Genomic DNA, 21,282 nt, shown 5'->3' with positions numbered 1-21,282 from the left:
AACTCTGTCTTATTCACCAAGTAGGATATTTATTGAGAGAGAACCAGAGCTCCAAAGCTATTTGTTAGTACCACTAAAAAGAGCCTTAGCCAATATCCAGTAAAGTTGGGACATTCTGTTGCTTTTGTTTGTACTTGTTTGGGTTTTGAATCAATTAAAAGCCAGCACTGGCCATCAGGCAATGCTATCAGTGGAGAGACAGCATCATCCAAATGAGACCACACTTACCTTTGGGTTGTTTGCATCAAATAGACCGGTTGAAAGCCCAATCAGTAAGGAGTTCTTGGTTTTAGTTTTTGGTGGTGAATCAGAGCGAGATCGGAGTGAAACTGGTTCTGACTGAACTACGCTCAAGTGCTCAGAATGAGCCACTTTCTGGAAGAATGGTTCTGGCGGTACTGACTTCTCTACGTCACATCTAGACTGCTGAGAATCATCTACTGCAGGCTCTGTGGAATAAAAAGAGATTATATCATAAATTTATAGAATAGCACTTAAAATTCTAAAAATATCAGCAAGTATCATATAATATTTAACACACATCCCATCCTAAGATCTGCAGAGATGGCTTGGTGCTAAAACACTTGCTGTTCTTGCAGGAGACCTGGGTTTGGCTCCTAGGACCCAGCATAGCAGCTCGCGACCATCTTCAACTCCAGTTCCAGCGAATCTGACATGCCATACTCTTCTGGCTTCTGTGGGTACCATGACCAAATGTGGAACAAATACTACTTATATGCAGACAAAACACTCAGCCATATAAAATATTTTTTAATTAAAAATGAATTAAAAAAACTCATACCAGGTAAACAAAATCAAAGTATACATATAAGTATACTGTATACTATCTTATAAATAACCATTAAGGAGATATAACATTTTAATTTCATATATATTTTTATTATATTGGAAGTTTTAAAATAAAGAAATCTAAAGAAATGTAAAAATACAGTTTAAAAAATCAATTTTTCTGTTTGTTTTCATAGAGGAGAAAAATTGTTTATATTGTGTTATATTTGGCCAACAGTATTTTAAAAAGATACCAGTTTACTCAGTGTCTTTGGTATATTGCTTTGTTTTAGCAGCAAATTCTTTTCATTTTCAACAATACAACTTACCAAAAAGTTAACTGCTTATATTACCACAATCCCGGGCCAGCTAGTACAGGTTCCTAGTCTCTAGGCCTATTTTAAAATAGAATTATGACTTATAATGGTGCCCAAATGAGACAGGCTGGTGTTAAGAAGCCGTCCAGAAAGAGTTAGACTCCTACAGTGGCACTTACCTACATGATCCTCACGAGACTGTTCCACATTCCCTGGAATGCTGCCTTCACAAACCTCACTCTGCTGCTCAGCAACCTTATCTTCCAACCTGCCACAGACAGACAAACCAAACAAAATAAATACCACGCAGTTTTATTAGAAATAAAAGCCCTTTTATATAAAGAAAATGAAATCCACATCTACTAGCATCCTGAACTCCCTTGTCCAAATGATTTTCTAATCTTAATATAATACTTCCTCTTTAAGTACAGTGTTTTCTACTTTGAGCAAAGTGAAACTCTCACCAATCACTAATCGTTAGTTAATATTCATTCATTCTGAAAGTTTACTTTGGTCAAAACTCTAAAGAATGACTAAATTACAAATGCAATTCATCTAAATATTACATCTCTGCTTCAAAAAACCACCTGATTTTGCAAAAATATTTTATGTAAAACATTACTCATTGCAGCATCACAATACATAGCATGAATATTCTTCAAGTAGTAGGTTATTGAGTTTTATTATATCCATATAATAGAATATAAAATAGAGAACTTTCGATTAATGTGAGAAAATTTCCCAGACTACAAACTTTTTAAAAAAGTATTTGTTCTATATGTATGTGTATGTGTGTGTGCATCACATGTGCACAGGAATCCTTGAAGGAGGGAAGAGGAATCAGATACCCTGAAACTAGAGTTACAGGGTCTATGAGCTGGCCTGTATGTGCTGGGAGCCAATCCCAGGTCCGCAAGAGCAGTAAGCCCTTTTTAACTGCTGACTGCCGACTTTATAAACAAAGTGAGCATGGAGTTTGCTCAGTGGTTAAGAGGGAGCACTGACTGTTCTTTCATAAGGACCAGCGTTTGGATTCCAGCACACACACGGATCAGCTCATAAATACTACAGGTCCAGCTCCAAGGGATTCAGTGTGCCTTCCTGCCTCCATATTTTATCTGTGCACACACATGTGAGCATACACTTTCAAAGACACACAAACAAATTTTAAAAAACTGAAAAGGTTTTAATAAGCATTGTATATATTAGCAACTGTATTTGAAAAGACTATGTATTTTGTTTATATATAATAAAAATTATCTGCAGAGAAATTGGTTGAATGGGAATAAAGGCTGGCAAGACATTTACTGCTTATCTTCATATAGTTTTTTATTTCTGTCCCATGCTAATACCTATTAAGAAATCAAATTACTTTATAGGGGGTACTACAATATGAAGTTATTAAACTACATTAGTTAATACAGCATTACTTATTAAAGAGCTTACCAAAGGGACCTGGCTTTGAAAAGTAAAGAAAAAGACAACATACTCAGTTTCGTTAGCTGCTTCTTCCTCACTAATCCACACATCATTAACAGCACGTGGCAAACTCCCATCTGTGTCTGTGCTACTTGGCTCTTGGAGAACTTCTGTCTCCAAATCATCAGGTTCTGCAAAGCAAGATCAGGAGATGTCAGAGTAAAGTTTGCTGAGAATGGGCTGACTAACTTTCTGTAAGTTATTATTTCAGTTAGTTTAACTAAAGAAAATCAACTGTTTAAAGCTTTCTGGGCTAGTTCTGTAGCACAGTCATTTCTAAAATGAAAGACTAGGCCTTTCATTTTTTTGGTATAACAAAAATACTTGAGTACTGTGCACAATATTCATTATTATGTAAGGTATATGTCGGGCGGTGGTGGTGCACGCCTTTAATCCCAGCACTCGGGAGGCAGAGGCAGACGGATCTCTATGAGTTCGAGGCCAGCCTAGTCTACAAGAGCTAGTTCCAGGACAGGCTCCAAAGCTACAGAGACACCCTGTCTCAAAAAAAAAAAAAAAAAGATATAAGCCTTATTAAAACTACAGCAATATGTAAATCAGCATAAAGGAATCAAAACTAAAGACTAAAGATACCTATTGTTACAAGTATGAGAAAATAGACTGTATTAATATTTAGTAAAGAAACTTTAATCTTGGAAATCTTCCAACAACCACAAAAGAAAACTCTCTACTATATGCACACTCATCCTGCTGGTTAATTTTATCTCTTAAATATTTTATTATTAATTTTTAAGAAGGGTACAACATACTGCCTTGTTTGGGATACTATGATAAAGTTTCAGACTGGGTGGCTTGAAGAGAAACTTATTTCTCTTCATTTCAGCAGTCAAGAGAATCTAGCATCAGGATCCCAGCACAGTCAGTTCTGGAGAAAGGTTTTCCTCCAGGTACACTGACAGCCTTTTTCTTCATGTATTTTCAGCATAATATAGAACAAAGGCTGACTCTCCGGCCTTTTCTTAGAAGGAAGTTAATGCCATTCATGAGGCCAACATACACATCTTTTGAGGAAGAGACATCATTCTGTACCACACGCCTAACCATGCTCTGAGAGCACAATGGGTTACTGTGGTGAACATGCTGCATGGGACACAGTCTCTGACAGATGCTATTCCTATTCACGACTGAATGTTTAGGAAACTGGCAGCCTCTGGTTGGTATCTGGAAGTCAAAGCATCATAAAGAAGTTTATTTAGCTCAGAAAAAACCCATGGCAATTTTTTGAGACTAAAATATCAATATTATTGTGGAAAGAATGTAGTATTTTTAGTTAATGAGCAGGCTGGTAGGTTAAAGATGGTTGCAGATTCTTTAATGCTCTTCCCTTTGAGAGGCAGGCCTAGCTCCCTACCTTGGGCACACTCTGGGTTTGTGACAGCTCTGACCAATAGAAGTGCTAATGGTCCCAGTTCAGTTCTCTGGTTAACTTTAAAGAACACACACAGCAAAAAAAAAAAAAAAAAAAAAAAAAAAAATCAATCAAACTAACAAAAAACCATACACACCATACACAGCTTTTAATGTAGCACCTGAGATGGCTGTAGGTTCTTTAAAACCTTCTCCTCTCAGAGGTGAATCCTGTTTCCCCCACATCGGAACCTCCGGGTCATCAGAGAATAAAATCATATAAGCTATGAAAAACAGGTGCTAGAGAGACTGCTCGACTGTTAAGAGCACTGGGTGTTTTCCAAAGGACCCAAGTGCAATTCCCAGCACCCACATGCTGGCTCGCAATCATCTCAGACTTCAGCTGCATCATCATCTTCTGGCTTAGGCAGGCACCAGACATACAAACAGGTAAACCCCCATGTTCATAAAATAATAAAAGCTTTTTTTTAAAAGATAGGAAGAATACAGAATGTGACTGAGGTTCCTCAAAACAGAGAGAGGGGCCTGTCATACTCGGCTTTTGAGGTGTACCTTCCAAGACGGCAGAAAAATGATCAAGTTGTCTCACTGACAGCTGAGTATCACATCGCTTGGCCTCTTAGGCAAAGACAATGTACTAGGAAAATCACAATCCCAGTCTTGACTCAACCCTGATCCATAAAATAATGGGATAGAATGGCCAGTAACTAGGACGCATGGTCCTATATGCCCGTAGCTCTCACCAGCAGCGAGAGCGGGACTCTGCACTCTAGGAGACCAACCCGACCCTCCTAAGGCAACCCTTGAAAACTCTTGGTCTTCAAAACCAAAAACGGGGGGGGGGGGGGGGAGAGATAGTTACTAAAATTAGTGAGCCTAATTTGAGATGAATTACTCAAACATATACACAAATTTTGACAATTTCTTCAATGATTCAATACTAATTAAAATTTAGCTCATTTAAATGCATTACAACATACCTTCCACATTTCCTTGTGACGTTGGTGGAGGCACCTCACTAAACTTTGGGCTTTCTGTTTCAACAGAATCAACAGTACCTGATGGATTTATTTCTTTTGAAATACATTCTGGTTTCTCTTCTCCAACAATTAAGGGCTTGTAGTTTTCGCCTTCAGGATAAATCTCTGTAGAAGCAAAACAACGAAAAGTCTACTGTTCTCAAGAGGTTTTGAAGTTACTTGCAGTGATATTTAGAGCCAAAAAAACCAAAAACAAACCCTAGATTGTTGCATCAGGTGAAGCTCTTTTACACACTAGAAACTAATGAGTTAAGAAAATGTGACAGCCAAATTCCATTTCATAATGACCTTCAAGGTGGATAACACAATTTGAATTCTTTTCCTTTTGGAGAAAAATTAATACACCTGTATCAGAATTGAATTTTAAAATTACTAACCAACTTTTAAAAGCTATTTGTTTTTCATATAGCTTCATTTTTCACATGTAGTTTTTCATATGATATTTACTTCTAGTTTGCTACAAACTCTGCACACTGTGGCTGTTTCCAGGAAAAGATTTATCATAAAACAACTGACTGTAGTCATTGACTCTCCTCATTCCTGTGTGACTGTTTACAAGCCAGTGCCCCAACTCCCCCAAATCAATGTTGTCATAGGTAGATGATTTTATATATACAATAAATAATCCTGCTAATATGTAAATCCCACAGTTCACTGAACTACCTCACTAACTCAGCTTTTTAATAAATCATATATTAGAAACATTATAAATTATGGCTCCTTAAAAGTTCCAATTTTAGGAATTCCCATATCTAATTTTTAGTGGTGTTTTTTATTCATCTCCATCTAATATAGCTTTTTTGAAGCAGGGTCTCACCATGTAGCCCTTGCTGGCTTGGATTCCCTATGTAGATCATGCTGGCTTTGAACTCAGAGATCTGCCTGCCTCTGCTTCCCAAGTGCTGGGATTAAAGGCATGGACCATCATGCCTGGCACTATTCTAGCTCAGTAAAAATTTCATTTTTCATGGATTTGAAGCAGAGAGAGGAGGGTATATCGAGAGGGTTAGAAAAAAGGGAGGGTGAAATATTATAATCTCAAAAAAGTTTGATTTTGCAAGTACGTTTAATGACTGGTTCTAACATTCTTTCCCCATTGTCCATCCCCATTGACATCCTTATAAAAGTCATCATTAGAATTATTCCTTTGCATACACTCTCAGCTTGTTGAACACACTTCACTGTACTCAACTGGAAAACCCTGAATTCATTCAATTTCTACACAAGCCTGCTTGACATGATTGGAGAAAAATAGACATTGTTGTGAAGTGACCTCAATTTTAATTATATCTTTTGATGGTTTGGATCCCGATAGTCAAAGTGTACCTGCAGGTACTTGTTTCTGCGTGTGGTGATGTTAAAGTGGTAAGACTTTTAAATGGCAAGTCAGTGAGGACACTATTCATGACCTACGACAAGGAGATTCACCTTTCGCAAGAGCTAACTTTTGCCTGTTAGGAATGTACACAGGCTCTTTCCACAGTCTATTTCTCAGATTCTAGCTGACTCCTACAGAACATGTCAGGATCCTATGTCCTAAGTCAACTTTTCTTATGCTTCAGCTATGAGTTCATGCTCAATCTCGAGGAGCAACAGAAAAAAAATGCAAAAGGTAACATGCATGCCTAGGCACTGTTCATGTCTGGACACTGTTCATCCACTCTCTGCTTGTGAACAAGCTGTCCAGTGGGAAGGCTTCTGTATACACAGTTGCTTTTCCTCAGGTGCTGCTCTAACACCCAAACACCTAAGACTCAGGAATCCAGAATGTCTTCCCTCCTGTCTGTGTCAGCACTCCATCTCAGTTCCAGAATGATGTCACACATACTTACAGACATTTTTTCTACTCAGTTTAGCTCCCGAATCTCTTCACAAATACACCATGAATCTTAATAAACTGTTTCAACATTTTCCCTAATGGAAAACATGCTTGGACTTTTCCACTTCCCTCATCCAGATTTCCTAGTCTTTAGATTTCATCCAGGTCTGACAAGGGCAGAAACCATTACTATTTAGAACAACCAACCCCCTGAAGGTGGACAGGTAGACTAATTCCACACAAGAAAGTGGAGACACCTTAACACATTAATTTTTATAATACTACTTCTTGCGCTTACCACTTTTAAAAGCTGTGTTTTCTAGTAGTTCTGTCTGGGGTTGGAGTTCAGCTTCTCCTAGTATCTTCAGGACAGAATCTGTAGGGCTTTTCCCCCAGACTTTTCTTGGAGAGCCATTAGAATCTAACTTAATTACCTCTCCTACGGTATGTTCTGTGAGAAAAGAAATATAGAGAAACAATTCTCAAAGGTAGAATAATTCATTGTTTGGCAGCTTTAATTTCTACTATCCAACCAACCGTTTCATGCTAAAAGCTAATATAAAAATAAATCACAAGATAAATAAAAATATGGGCTAAAAGGTAACAAACAGTCTAAGAAAACTTTGCTTTTGAGTTTATATCATAAGCAGACAACTAATACTTCTTTTCTACAAATAATCCTGGATAAAATAATTTAAATAAAATTTAGAAAGGCAAAATATATTAGTGTTGAGTCATCAGAGTATCTGGTAATAAAACATGAGCACAGGGACTAGGGAAATGGCTCAACAATTAAGAGCACTAGTTACCCACCCAAAGAACTTAGGTTCATTCCCCAGCATCTATAGAGCGATTCACAAGCATCTGTAACTCTAGTTTCAGATCTCCAGTGATTGTGATGTTTTCGTCTAACCTCTGCAGACACCAGGTACCAAAAGATTCTCAGACATACAGTACCTTCAGGCATGTGTGTTGGTACCCACACACATAAAATAAAAATAAGATTTTATATACTTAAGAGTAATACATATGATATATACTGTAGCCTACACAAGGTGACTTTAGAAAAACTATGATGTCTAATCTCGGTTGTCAACTGGACCTGGAATCAGCTGAAAGGCAGCTCACAGGGCACAGGTGTGAGATGGCCATCTTTGGAAGACTCTAAGTGTGTCGTGTAAACCAATCTAATAAACCCTCTTGTAATAAAGATTCTCTCTAGAGGTCTGTCCGTCTATAGAACCCTGACCAAGACACCAGCTGAAAGATGCTTTAGGACTCAGGATGCAGCATAAAGGGGAACAGCAAAAGGAGTCAAAGGTATAAAGGCTCATGCAAATCGGCAAATAATACTCAGTTTTGTACCACCAACATAATTAGCATGACGGACCTAAGGTTCAAAAGCATAGCTAAGGTAAAAGATTCAAGAATCATGAAAGAGGATCTAAATTTAACTATTTTCCTAGTTTTATCTTTGTAATGAATTTTTTTCTAGTGGATAAGTATAAACAAACATAGCTGATAAGTGGAGTGTAAAATCCAATGTGAAGTTCCCCAATTTTAGAATGGCTGTTCTAAAGAAGTTAGTTGAGATGTATAGAGTTTGGGCCTGGCTAATTTTTCTATGTGATGTTTTTTATTTACAAGTTCTTTATAATAAATTTTTAATTTGTAAAGGTTGTTAAAAGCTTTAAATCTGGAAACAATATTTCAGCAAAAACACCAAGCCCATTGCTTAGGGTTTCAAGCACTAATGCTGAAAAACCTTTGTTACAGAGCTATCAAAATCTAGAATCGCTGGCAAAGAAAAAAAAAAGTGGTTAAAACAGTATAGATTAAAAAAACAACAGGAAAAAGACTTGGAACTTAAGGTTACTTGGTATCTGATAAGAAGGGTCAAGCAATACAACAGAAAAGAAAATTTCTGGAAAAATGGAAATGGAATGCCCACTTAAAAAAACCATGGGGAGAAAAACTGGCAGGATTTGTAGCCAGTCTGAGCTGAAGAGATGGAACCTGAGTCTGCGGGAAGAAAATGGCTCGCATCTGACTTACAGAGAGAAGTCAGGTTCACAAAGCTGCACACGTCATTACTTGAGCACCAGTCTGCACAGCACATGCAAGGAAACAACTGCAGTCTCGAGAGGAGAGCGCCCAACAGAAGTGAAGGAGGAAGACCTGGAGTTTACAAAGACCAGAACCAGTTCCTATCTCCACCAGCCTGTAGTTCACAAGCCATTAGGCAGATTGTTCAGAAAGGTTGTGGATTCAGTAAAGGGGGAAGATTAGCCATAGACTAAACACTGCTCGATTCCACTTCACAGAACTTAAGAAGAAGGCCTAAAAGGATCAAGATACTCATAACTAACCAAAGTGCATCCCAGAACAAAGGTCAAGAGTAGTTATAGAAATATAAAAACTACATAAACTTCCACAAATTATAATTCGGTGTTTTGTCCCTAAGCAAAAATAATCAAGTATAATATGGTCTACCAAGCAAAACCAATGTCCAAATGACAGAGATGATGAGATTACTCACTGGGGAAGGGCATTTGTAGTGATTATTATAGCTGAGTTCCCTTGGGTTCAACTAAAGAAGACTGACTATGGGAGGGACAAAATAAGGGAAGCTGGGCTAGTGTGCAGCTCAGTTGCAGAGTACTTGCCCAGCATGAAGAGACTCTGGACTAGAACCTCCTCAACCAAAAGGAGGAGGGGAAAAAAAAGATTGGTGCTGGCTTGTAGGAGAGAAGTCCAAAAGAATACAGAAAAAAATAATGGCAAAGAATTTTCCAATACAAGTGACAGTTATGACTCACAAGTCCAAGAACACTAGCAAAAGGATGTGATAACAAGAAGTGTCACCACCAAGCTCACTGAAACCAGGGCTTTGAGAAAAAGCCAGAGCAGCAGCCAGAGGACAATGACATACTGCATCCAGAGGAACCGCTGAGACTGACAGTTACAGACGACTTCCCGCTGCGAGCAGTGGAGAAATATTGTTAAAGTAGAATAGAAAAAGTATCAGCTAATTCCATAGCTCTTAACAAATATTTGCTGATGGCAGGCATAGTAAACTTTTACAGACATATACAAGTTGAAGGAACCGATTATTAGTGATATTAAAGCATAGCAATTCTTAAAGGGAAGCCAACACGCAGAGGAAACAGAGCCAGACGGTAGAGAACACTAAAAATGTAAACACAAAGCAGACACATAGGACTGTTTCACTTACTGCTTACGTGTCCCTAAGAACTAATAACTAGATTATGAATTTTATAGCAAAAATATAAGCAAAGCAATTACTTCACCCATCCCAATACTAGCACAAAGGTAGGAAGGAAGAAAGTGCAAGACTGTTATAATGCTGCTTGCTATATATAGCTTAAGCACTGAAGTCATTTGAAAATAGAGTTCATAAAAGTATATACTGTTGACTCTAAATCAAATAGTGAGTTATCAGAGTAATGAACTCTAAGAAAGCAAGAGGAAATAGAGAAAAAAAATCACAGATAAAGCAAGGTGGTACAGTTAAATTGTGTAGAATGCAAATAGTATAAAAGTATTAGGTGTTAGGAGTGGACTGAAAAAGCAAACCCACACTAAATGTAAATGTATAAACAGTTTGAGTGTGGGAAAGGGATAGATATCTCAATCTAACATTGAGCAAAAGAATATAAAAATGACTATACCAATAAAACATTCTTTAAAAGAGTTGGTTGGTGCACACCTTTAATCCCAGCACTCAGTAGGCAGACACAGGTGGATCTCTGTAAGTTCAAGGCCAGCCTAGTCTATAAGAGCTAGGTCCAGTGAAGATCTTCTCCCAGTCAGTGGGTTGCCTTTGTGTCTTAGCGACAGAGTCCTTTGCTTTACAGAAGTTTCTCAGTCTCAGGAGGTCCCATTTATTCAATGAGGTCCTTAATGTCTGTGCTGCTGGGGTTATACGTAGGAAATGGTCTCCTGTGCCCATGTGTTGTAGAGTACTTCCCACTTTCTCTTCTATCAGGTTCAGTGTGTTCGGAGCCTTTGTTGGAGAGGTTGTGGAGAAAGGGGTACACTCATCCATTGCTGGTGGGAATGCAAACTTGTGCAACCACTTTGGAAAGCAGTGTGGCGATTTCTCAGGAAATTCGGGATCAACTTAACCCTGGAATCAGCAATACCACTCTTGGGAATATACCCAAGAGAGGCCTTATCATACAACAAAAGTATATGCTCTACGATGTTCATAGCAGCATTGTTTGTGATAGCCAGAACCTGAAAACAACCTAGATGCCCTTCAATGGAAGAATGGATGAAGAAAGTATGGAATATATACATCTTAGAGTAATACTCAGCAGTAAAAAAAAAAAAGGCTTCTTGAATTTTGCATGCAAATTTATGGAAATAGAAAACACTATCCTGAGTGAGGTAAGCCAGACCCAAAAAGAGGAACATGGGATGTACTCACTCATATTTGGATTCTAGACATAAACCAAGGACGTTGAGCCTATAATTAGTGATCCTAGAGAAGCTAAATAAGGAGAACCCAAAGACAAACATATAGGCATCCTCCTGAATATTAACCTTCAGCAGGCGATGAAAGGAGACAGAGACAGAGACCCACATTGGAGCACAGGACTGAAATCTCAAGGTCCAAATCAGGAGCAGAAGGAGAGAGCACGAGCAAGGAACTCAGGACCGCGAGGGGTGCACCCACACACTGAGACAATGGGGATGTTCTATTGGGAACTCACCAAGGCCAGCTGGCCTGGGTCTGAAAAAGCCTGGGATAAAACCGAACTCACTGAACATAGCGGACAATGAGGACTACTGAGAACTCAAGAACAATGGCAATAGGTTTTTGATCCTACTGCACGTACTGGCTTTGTGGGAGCCTAGGCAGTTTGGATGCTCACCTTACTAGACCTGGATGGAGGTGGGTGGTCCTTGGACTTCCCACAGGACAGGGAACCCTGATTGCTTTTCAGGCTGAGGAGGGGGGGGCTTAATTGGGGGAGGGGGAGGGAAATGGGAGGCGGTGGCGGGGAAGAGACAGAAATCTTTAATAAATAAATAAATTTAAAAAAAAAGAGCTAGGTCCAGAACAAGCCCCAAAGCTACAGAGAAACCCTGACTCAAAAAAAGCAAAAACCAAAACAAAAACAAAATGAAAAAATCTTTAAAAGAAAAAATTAAAGCTCACAATACAGATGCCTCTCAAAAAGCATATGTCAAAGAAGCCAGAAACAAAAGAACACAAAACTTATATGGCTGGCTTCATGGCATTCTAGAAACAGAATAACTAATGTAAGGTGGGGAAATTTCAGACAAAGAGTCTCTGGGAGACAAAAGTCAAAGTCTGATTGAGGAAGGGCTGTGACACTTCTTGGGGTGATGGTAATGTGCTACCTATTATTAGTAATTAACGTTAAATACGTCCATGTATTTGCTGGAACTCAGCAAATGTACAAATCATTATCCTTAAAATAACATAAAAGGAGAAAAACTAAATAAATACTGAATTCTGATGGTGACTATATGCTGTGAAGTACAGGAAAATATACCAATGTCTGCGGTTTACTCTGAGTTATGTCAGAATAAGACTGATGAGTACAGGATAGATACAATGTACAGCACTAATGGTATAAGGTAAATGGATGATTTATAACACCCACTCCAAAATTATTAAATTCTTCTACATGTTTGAAATTTCTCATAATGAAATTCTAGGAATTTAGATATAACACAATGAGATATACAAACATAAAGAGAATTTTAATGTAGTAGTAGTATAAGGTCCATAAAATACACTTAAAAATAAAATCTAGAACAATGCAAATAAAACTGCATATAACCAATAATGCAATATAAAGGGAGAATTATATATGAACACGTCCATTCACACATGTATGAATATATGTGTATATATGTGTATATACATACACGTGTATACATTAAATAAACATATCTTTATTTAATCTATATATACACACAAACATTTATAAGCACATATATCTGGATGTACTCAGAAAGATAAACAAGCTAATGTCAGCAAGTACCTGGTAACAGGAAGGATTGCCCTTCATGTTTTAGGAAACGACTGTTCCAGGCCTAAGGAAGAAGCAGAACTGATCGCCCAGTTCTTGTGTTTTTGGTTTATTTGTGATCAGTCTTCCCAGTTTCTTAAGAAATAAGAGAAGCCTAGCATAGTGATATACACACCTGGAACCCTAGGACTTAGAAGTTCTGAAGCAGGAACTCAATGAGTTCCATGCCAGACAGGTCTATATAACCCTTTCCAGGAAGCTTATGTATTTCTCACCCTTGCCCGCTACTGACCTTACACAGTGGCAGTGGTCTATTATTACTCCAGAGCAGTGCTTCTCAACCTTCCTAATGCTGCGTGAAGCCTTTTCATACAGTACCTCATGGTGTGGTGACCCCAAATCATAAAATTATTTTTGCTGCTAATTCATAAATGTAATTTTGAATCATAATGTAAGTATCTGTGTTTTCTCGAGGCCACAAAGGGGCGTTGAACCACAGGTTGAGAACCTCTGCTCCAGAACCACAGGTTGAGAACCACAGGTTGAGAACCTCTGCTCCAGAACCACAGGTTGAGAACCACAGGTTGACAACCTCTGCTCCAGAACCACAGGTTGAGAACCTCTGCTCCAGAACCACAGGTTGAGAACCACAGGTTGAGAACCACAGGTTGAGAACCTCTGCTCCAGAACCACAGGTTGAGAACCTCTGCTCCAGAACCACAGGTTGAGAACCTCTGCTCCAGAACCACAGGTTGAGAACCTCTGCTCCAGAACCACAGGTTGAGAACCACAGGTTGAGAACCTCTGCTCCAGAACCACAGGTTGAGAACCACAGGTTGAGAACCTCTGCTCCAGAAGTCAAGTTGGCTATAGTCTCCCACCTCAGACGTTTCACAACAGGAGTTGTGTGTCCTTTTATTTATTTATTAACTATTTTCCTGTATAAAATTTGAGTGACACACACACAGAAAGCTCAGAACATGTGGTACATGTCAGACAAGCTTAGCTAAAAAGCATATATGTTAAAAGGAAACAACATACTTAAGGGAAAAAAAAACCATCTGATTATCAATGAAAATAAATTATGAAACTCCCACAAAAAAACTCATTACTTTAAATTCTAAATAAAAACTTAAATGAATGAGGTTTATTATTCATTAAGGGAAGAAAAAGACATATGCATCTGGTTATACAGAGAACTATAAAATCAGGCTGTTGAATTTAACAATATGAAGGTCTTCCGTGACTGAGTAGTTTTGTTCACTGATAGGAAAAAGTAAGGTTAGCAAGGACAGGAGAAGAATTAGAATAAAAAACAAACATGTCTTTAAAAGTATGTTATAAAGAGAGCTCTCAGAATCAGACAGCAGGGAGTAAGTATCATCTACAAATCCTGAGGAGCTGTGGAGACAGAGTGCGGCACATCTAAGAGGTGAGCCATTCTCAGTGAGCGGCAAAGGAAACGGACAGAGTGCCATGAAGAACTAAGAGGGCGAGCCGAGTCCCCGGATCATGAAGGGCTCTGGGCTGTATTCTAACTGTAATGGAAATCAACAGCTTGGAGACAGCAGAGTGACATCATATGTTTTTTCCTCATAATTGGTGAAAATTAATTTCAAGGCAGGTGATGATGACATAGGCTTTAATCCCAGTACTCAGGAGGCAGAGGCAGGTGGATTTCTGTGAGTTCGAGGCCAGCCTAGCCTGGTCTAAAAGAGCTAATTCCAGGACATGTAGGGCTGTTATACAGAGAAACCCTGTCTCGAGAAACAAAACAAAACTAAAATTTAATTTCAAACCTCTTTAGGTTACAATGTGTTTACATCCCTATCTAGTAACACCATCCACCCTTTCCATTTCACTTCCTATAAAACATATATTTTTTCTACTTCCTTGCCTTCCATTTACCTTTAAAATGGATTTTATTCCTTTGGTATATATAGTTATGACACTAATTTCCTCAAGCTCACAATGCCTCTCCTAGGACAAACATTGATAAAATATAGTCCTCAATTTTTTATCTTTCTTTCAGAAATATTCTGCTCATCCTTTTGAGCTAAACCATATTCTTCTTCTGTTCTATATATCCCTAACCCTTCTGCATGTGCGTGTTAGTGTGCGTGTGTGCACTGCATGTGAAACCCAAGGACAGCCTTGGCTACTGCTTCTCACGTACTGCTATCCAATCTGGTGTGTTGCTGCTGTTGTTTTGAAACAGGGTCTCTTTATTAGCCTAAAACTGGAAAGGAGAAAGAATATTTAAAAAATGTTTGGACACCTAAGAAAGAGAGTTAGCCCCACCCACGAGGAAGAACTGGGCCTGATGGCCTGGGCATAGGGGAGCTGGCTCTGCCCCCTCACCTGACGGGAGAGGCCCTAGTAGACTGACCCACCCTAACATCTACTCCATCTGGGACCTGCGGCACTCATGAAAGGACTGGTCCTGTGGGATATCTACAGGATCCCAGAGGAGCTCCAGTGAGAATCCAGTGGATCAGACCACTGACTCTTGCAGTGCACATCTGCAGTAAAGCTGACTGGACAAAAGGGTAACCGGGTGACACCTGCAGATCCTAACACCACCAGGATGAATAGAGAGGCGCTAGAGAGGTGGGAATGACGGGGGAGTGAAGAGGGTTTTTTTCTTTTGTTTTATTTTGTTTATGTTTGCTTGTTTTATTTTGATTTTTAAAAATTTTTTCTTTGGGGGGGTACTGCAGAGGTGAGGGGAAGATATGGGGTGACTGGGAGGTGAGTGGAATTAAGTTTCATGACTTGAAACTTCCAAAGAATCAATAAAGAAATTATGTCAAATAAAAACTAATGTTTGGTGAAGTTTTCCAAATTTGACAAAAGATTTAAGTCTATATATTGAAGAATTCAAGGAGAGGAAACAGGAAGAAAAGTACACTAAGATACTTCACAATCATACTATTCAAAACTAGACATAACGAGGAATAATAATCGATAGGCTGGAGAGGTAGTTCAGCAGAAGATCCCAGCACACACATGGCAGTTCACAACGGTACCCAGTTCTAGGGCATTTGACATCTTTGGGTTTCTGTGGCACAAAGCATGCACATGGTGCACAGACACACATGTAGGCAAAACACCCATACACATAAAACCATACCAAATTTCTGAAAAATGAAGAGATAAAATGTCATAGCAATCACACCAAAAAAGTCATGCATGTACAGTGGAAAAAAATGAAGGCCATGCTTCCTGTGGGAAGACGGTAAGGAGACAATGAAGGCCGTGATTCCTGTGGGAAGACGGTAAGGAGACAATGAAGGCCGTGATTCCTGTGAGAAGACGGTAAGGAGACAATGAAGGCCGTGATTCCTGTGAGAACACAGTAAGGAGACAATGAAGGCCGTGATTCCTGTGGGAAGACGGTAAGGAGACAATGAAGGCCCCGATTCCTGTGAGAAGACTGTAAGGAGACAATAAAGGCCGTGATTCCTGTGAGAACACAGTAAGGAGACAATGAAGGCCGTGATTCCTGTGAGAAGACGGTAAGGAGCCAATGAAGGCCGTGATTCCTGTGAGAAGACTGTAAGGAGACAATGAAGGCCGTGATTCCTGTGAGAAGACTGTAAGGAGACAATGAAGGCCCCGATTCCTGTGAGAAGACTGTAAGGAGACAATGAAGGCCCCGATTCCTGTGAGAAGACTGTAAGGAGACAATAAAGGCCATGATTCCTGTGAGAAGAAGGTAAGGAGACAAAGAAGGCCATGATTCCTGTGAGAAGACGGTAAGGAGACAATGAAGGCCGTGATTCCTGTGGGAAGATGGTAAGGAGACAATGAAGGCCGTGATTCCTGTGAGAACACAGTGGGTGCTTAGGAATTCTTTCTAGTTAAACCTCCTGAACTCCTCCTAACGTCTAAGGGGCTCTTCTGAGCTTTCACTGCTCTTGTTTTCATTAGAAACTACTGGTAGAGTTGGGCATGTACTCAGCATTCAGAGGGCAGAGGCAAGAGGATTATGAATTCAAGACCAGCTTGGTATTTATACAATGAGTGATTATCTCATAAAACCAAAAATGGGGGAGCCGGGAAACACATATCTGTAATTAAGCACTGAGAAGACAGAGAAAAGAAGACCATGAGTTCAAGGACAGTGCTGGATACATACTGAGACACTGTGTCACCCACCAGGAACCCCTTTCACTACAACAAGAACAAAGAATGTAACAGGTTGACATGGTGTAAAGGGTTCAAACAGTACAATTTAAATACATTTCTTTTGTTCTCCTCTCACTACACTCTTACAGAAAAATTCTTGCTACTGTAAAAACCAAACGACTTTTCATGTCTTTATATTGTACTGAATGATACTTCATATGCCCATGAGGGAGTTGCACAGACTTCTTCTACCTCTCTCAACCCATCCACATGTTGGCTCCTTAGGATGGCCAGGACACAAGTTTACGTGAGTGCTAACCCAAGACAGGACATGGACATGTTCATACATACTTTCAGAGGCAGAGAAGGATGTATCCAGTGTCACTTCATCCAGAGGAATCACAAGCTGACCTCCGACCTCCCACTTCTTGCGATCGGAGGAAATGGTATTTTCTTTCTCATACTCCTTGGCATCCTTGTGACCAGCGACCTCACAAGAATCTGAGTGATGGTGATTCTCCTTTTCATCTTCCTGAACTTTAAGATTCTCATTTAGCCTACGCAGTATTTCTCGCTTGCTCTGAAATAGTTACACTTTAGTGAGCATATTATTAAATAAGAGCCTGACAGAATCTCTGAAAACTGTACTTACTGAAACAGCATTGCTGCTCTTTTGCATTTCTTCTGAAGTTTCTTGGGTTTTAGTTAAATTTCCATCCTTTAAACACAAGACGGTTGAAGAGTAAGAGAAAACCATTTTAGGACTCTGAAACAGTTGATATTTTTGTTACTTTCAGTTTTTCATTTAACTGAAATTTATCCCCTGTGAACTTTTCTCATTGCTGTGAAATGTTAACATGGCTTCTGTCATTATAAATAATGATGAACATTTAAACATTATCAATCAGTTAATAAGTTAAATGTGTGTGTGTGTGTGTGTGTGTGTGTGTGTGTGTGTGTGTGTGTGTGAATTCTCAGTTATTTGTCATGTTTGTGAGTTACTGCTAACAATTATCTCTGTCTTCTTTGGTATCTAATTTTTGATAATTTAAAGTCAATGACAGGCATGAAAAGAAATTCATATACTTTGTTTATTAGAGTTAGGAAAAGGGTTGTCATGTTTTGCTTTTAAAAAAATATGGTTCTTCAGGCTAGAGATATGGCTCAGTGGTTAAGAGTATTTGCTACTCCTGCAGAGGACCTGGGTATGATTCCCAGAACCCACAGGTGGCTCACAACCAACTGTTACTCCAATTCTAAAGAACTTAACACCCTTTTCTGGCCTCTTGGGGCACCAGGCATACACACTGTGCACAGAGATGCCTGCAGGAAAAACACCCAAATGCATAAAATAATTACGTCCTAAAAATAAATGATCCTGGGGACTGAATGCCTCATGCAAGTGTTCTACCACCTGAGCTAAAGTCTTAGTCCCAGGGAATGTGTTGGTAGATAAAGGAATTCAGGATAAGCTGTGTTATTTTGAAAACAAATTTGTTACATACACATACACATTAAGACAAAGCATTAAACACAATTAACAAGTAGCCTTCTTATCTATGGAAAGAAGTAAAAACAAATTCTTACTTTTTTTCTGATTAGTATAAAGATATTCTTAAAAACTTAATATTTAAGAATATATTAAAAGAAAAAAGATTAGCTGTTATGAAGGCTATAACAGTGTGACTAAATAATCTTCAAAGTTTTAAATGAGCAGTTTCTATAAACACAACAATAAGAAAAACGATTTAGTCACATGATTACCACAGATTTCTAAGACTTGAAAAACATAAGAGCATAGTGATCAGAATTAGAGTAACACATGTAAATGAGACAAGGAGGATTTTACCCAGGAAAGCAGTCAGAGATGACAGGTACTGGAGATGTGAGACTGGGTACCAGGAAGGAAACCACACAAGGAATCTAAAGTTGTAAACAATGCGGCACATGCGAAGTCATTATCAGAAAGAGATAAAACCTACTGGGAGAACAGATTCTTACACGAAGCTCTGAACAGGGACATAGAGCTTTACACTCTGCCTTATTTTCAAGATAGGCACAAAGGCTGCAGAAAATCTCTGTAGTAACCAATAATCTCTGCAGTATGAAAAACATCTAAAGAATCTCAACAAATACAAGTCACAGACAGTAGCTACTGGGAAAGGAAAACAGAGGTTCCTAGGTTGTAGGGCTCAGCAGACTGTGTTCAGAGCAGTTTAACCCAGGGAGTCACTCCACATTCGGAGCCATTCCTTTCATCCAGAACGGTCTTTTTAGACAGGTAACCTGGTGCACACTTACAAGTTTAAACTTTTGCTTGTTCGCATATTTTTGTTTGTTTTATTATCTATATAGCTAGCATACAGAGACAGAAGTAGAAGGTTAAAAAAATTAATTACATTGAACATCATTTCCCATGTTACAAAATTTCAAATAGGTGTAGAGTTCAATTCTATAGTTATTTACTTTAAGTACTATAAGAGATATTATTCTTTAAAAATTTGCCAATCATGAGGGTTAGGGTACAAAACTGTTTGCCACATTATTTTCAGTATATTGCTTTCAAATGTTTTTACTACATTTAATTAGTGTGTGTGTGTATGTTTGCTGCTGCTGCTACAATTACAAGCACATGGAAGTCAGAGAAAACTTGTGGGAGTTGTTCACTCCTTCTACCATGTGGGTCAGTCTCAGGGATCAAACTCTGATCGCCAGGCATCGTGGCGAGCTCCTTTCCCCACAGAGCCATCTTACTAGTCTATCAACACAATGCCCTTTCTATACGCATGCATCTGTGAGACACTGGTTCTAAGATCTCTCTGCTCCCTTGCCAAAATCCACAGGTGCTCAATTCTCATATTTAAAATGGTTAAGTGCATATAGCATATGATATCCTGCACACACCACGAACTGTCTCTAAATTAGTTACAAAACCTAACAGACAGATATGCTATGAAAACAGTTGTGATACGGTTTAACAGCATGAACATCAGCACTACAGAGGCCATCAGTACTGGCCTGGGTAAGCACATCAGCAAAAACATGACTTTATTTCTCAAACACTTTGGATCTGAAATTGATTAGCTCTGTATATAGGGAATCTTCAAAAGCAGAGTGTTCAAGGCACATTTATCTATAACTGAGTCCTAGATAAAAATCTATGGGCAGAAAAGTTCCAAAATTCAGAGGAAGCCAAAAAAAAAAAATCCAGAAGACAATCTTTTTACTCTAGGAAACAACAAGGAGGCATTAGAAACCAATGTAATCCATTAAATTCATTTTCGCTTAAATTGATCTGTAGTCTTTGAGGAGCTCTAAATTTTATGAAACTTACCAGGCCCACTTCTTTCAAAGCCGAAGTCACAGAAATAACAGGTCTCATTTGCTGCTTTGATGGAGAACCCCCCGTTTCTTGATGCTCCAAAGGTAGAGAAATATCTGAGCTCCTTACCTTCACCACCAACTGCAAGAAACAGAAACACGGCTAAAAACACTGGATTTCATATCCTCATAGAGAAATAAAAGGCCCCAAGATCTCTCTAATGCATAGTACAAATAGCTTCCAATGCCTTAATTCCTCACTGGGCTGCACACTATGATACATGCTGGTAGAACGTGAACACAGAAATCCCCTGCTGCATGTGTAAACACAGCCACGTGTCTGAAAAGCAGTCCTAAATAAAACTGGCTACCACTGCTCTAGCAATGTCTCATAAAATGATTCCACCAAAAGTCTTCAAGGGTCATGAGGAATGCTCAGTAGTTAATAGTACTTACTTCTCTTACAGAGAACCTGTGTTGAATTCCCAGCACCAATACAGTAGCTCACAACCATTGTCAACTCCAGTTCCAGGAGATCCAATGCCCTCTTGGCCTCCATGGGCTCCTGCACAAACTGGTGCGCATAATCTCACAGAAGCTTACACACATACCCATAAAAATAATAAACACACACATAAACAATGTGTAAGAGTCATATAGAATATTCATTTCTAATACCATTATGTTATTTTAATCTAATACAACATTTAATGTAAAAGTAGTTTATTAATTTTATATTTCAGAAAGAAATGCTTCTAAAATTTCTCCCAAATTTTGTAGTTTCCTTAAAGCCTGAAACCCATATTTCGACACAAGTGCACTTTTATCAGGTGCTAGTCATTGGGACTCTAATCAGCATAAATATTGTGAGCTTAAAATTTTACTATTATAGTTTGTATTTGTGCATTTGACGTGACCCCAGAGGTTCCCCTGAGCTAGCGTTTCAGGAAGTTGAGAGCTGCTTG

The 21,282-nt window shown here is 38.8% G+C and overlaps 1 protein-coding gene across 16 annotated transcripts in view; it reads right to left on the bottom strand.

Moving 5' to 3' along the window:
• The window catches only part of Nek1 (NIMA related kinase 1), a 121,888-nt gene that overhangs the window by 25,786 nt on the left and 74,820 nt on the right, over window positions 1-21,282 (bottom strand). For 13 of the 16 annotated variants that reach the window (XM_075986816.1, XM_075986818.1, XM_075986819.1 and 10 more), the window contains 8 exons: window positions 20,331-20,459; window positions 17,649-17,714; window positions 17,348-17,576; window positions 7,132-7,284; window positions 4,955-5,119; window positions 2,596-2,716; window positions 1,286-1,374; window positions 229-449 (listed from right to left, as the gene is read on the bottom strand). In XM_075986816.1, coding sequence (XP_075842931.1) covers window positions 229-449; window positions 1,286-1,374; window positions 2,596-2,716; window positions 4,955-5,119; window positions 7,132-7,284; window positions 17,348-17,576; window positions 17,649-17,714; window positions 20,331-20,459 — 1,173 coding nt within the window. Of the gene's footprint in view, window positions 1-228; window positions 450-1,285; window positions 1,375-2,595; window positions 2,717-4,954; window positions 5,120-7,131; window positions 7,285-17,347; window positions 17,577-17,648; window positions 17,715-18,719; window positions 18,920-20,057; window positions 20,225-20,330; window positions 20,460-21,282 lie in introns of those variants that run through there. The other 3 variants (XM_075986824.1, XM_075986832.1, XM_075986831.1) reach the window with 3 other exon arrangements.

The sequence above is a fragment of the Microtus pennsylvanicus genome, chromosome 9, assembly GCF_037038515.1.
Source record: "Microtus pennsylvanicus isolate mMicPen1 chromosome 9, mMicPen1.hap1, whole genome shotgun sequence".
NCBI lineage: Eukaryota > Metazoa > Chordata > Mammalia > Rodentia > Cricetidae > Microtus > Microtus pennsylvanicus.
Note: the sequence above shows the minus strand (reverse complement) of the source record. Positions and strands in the feature narration are given on the sequence as shown.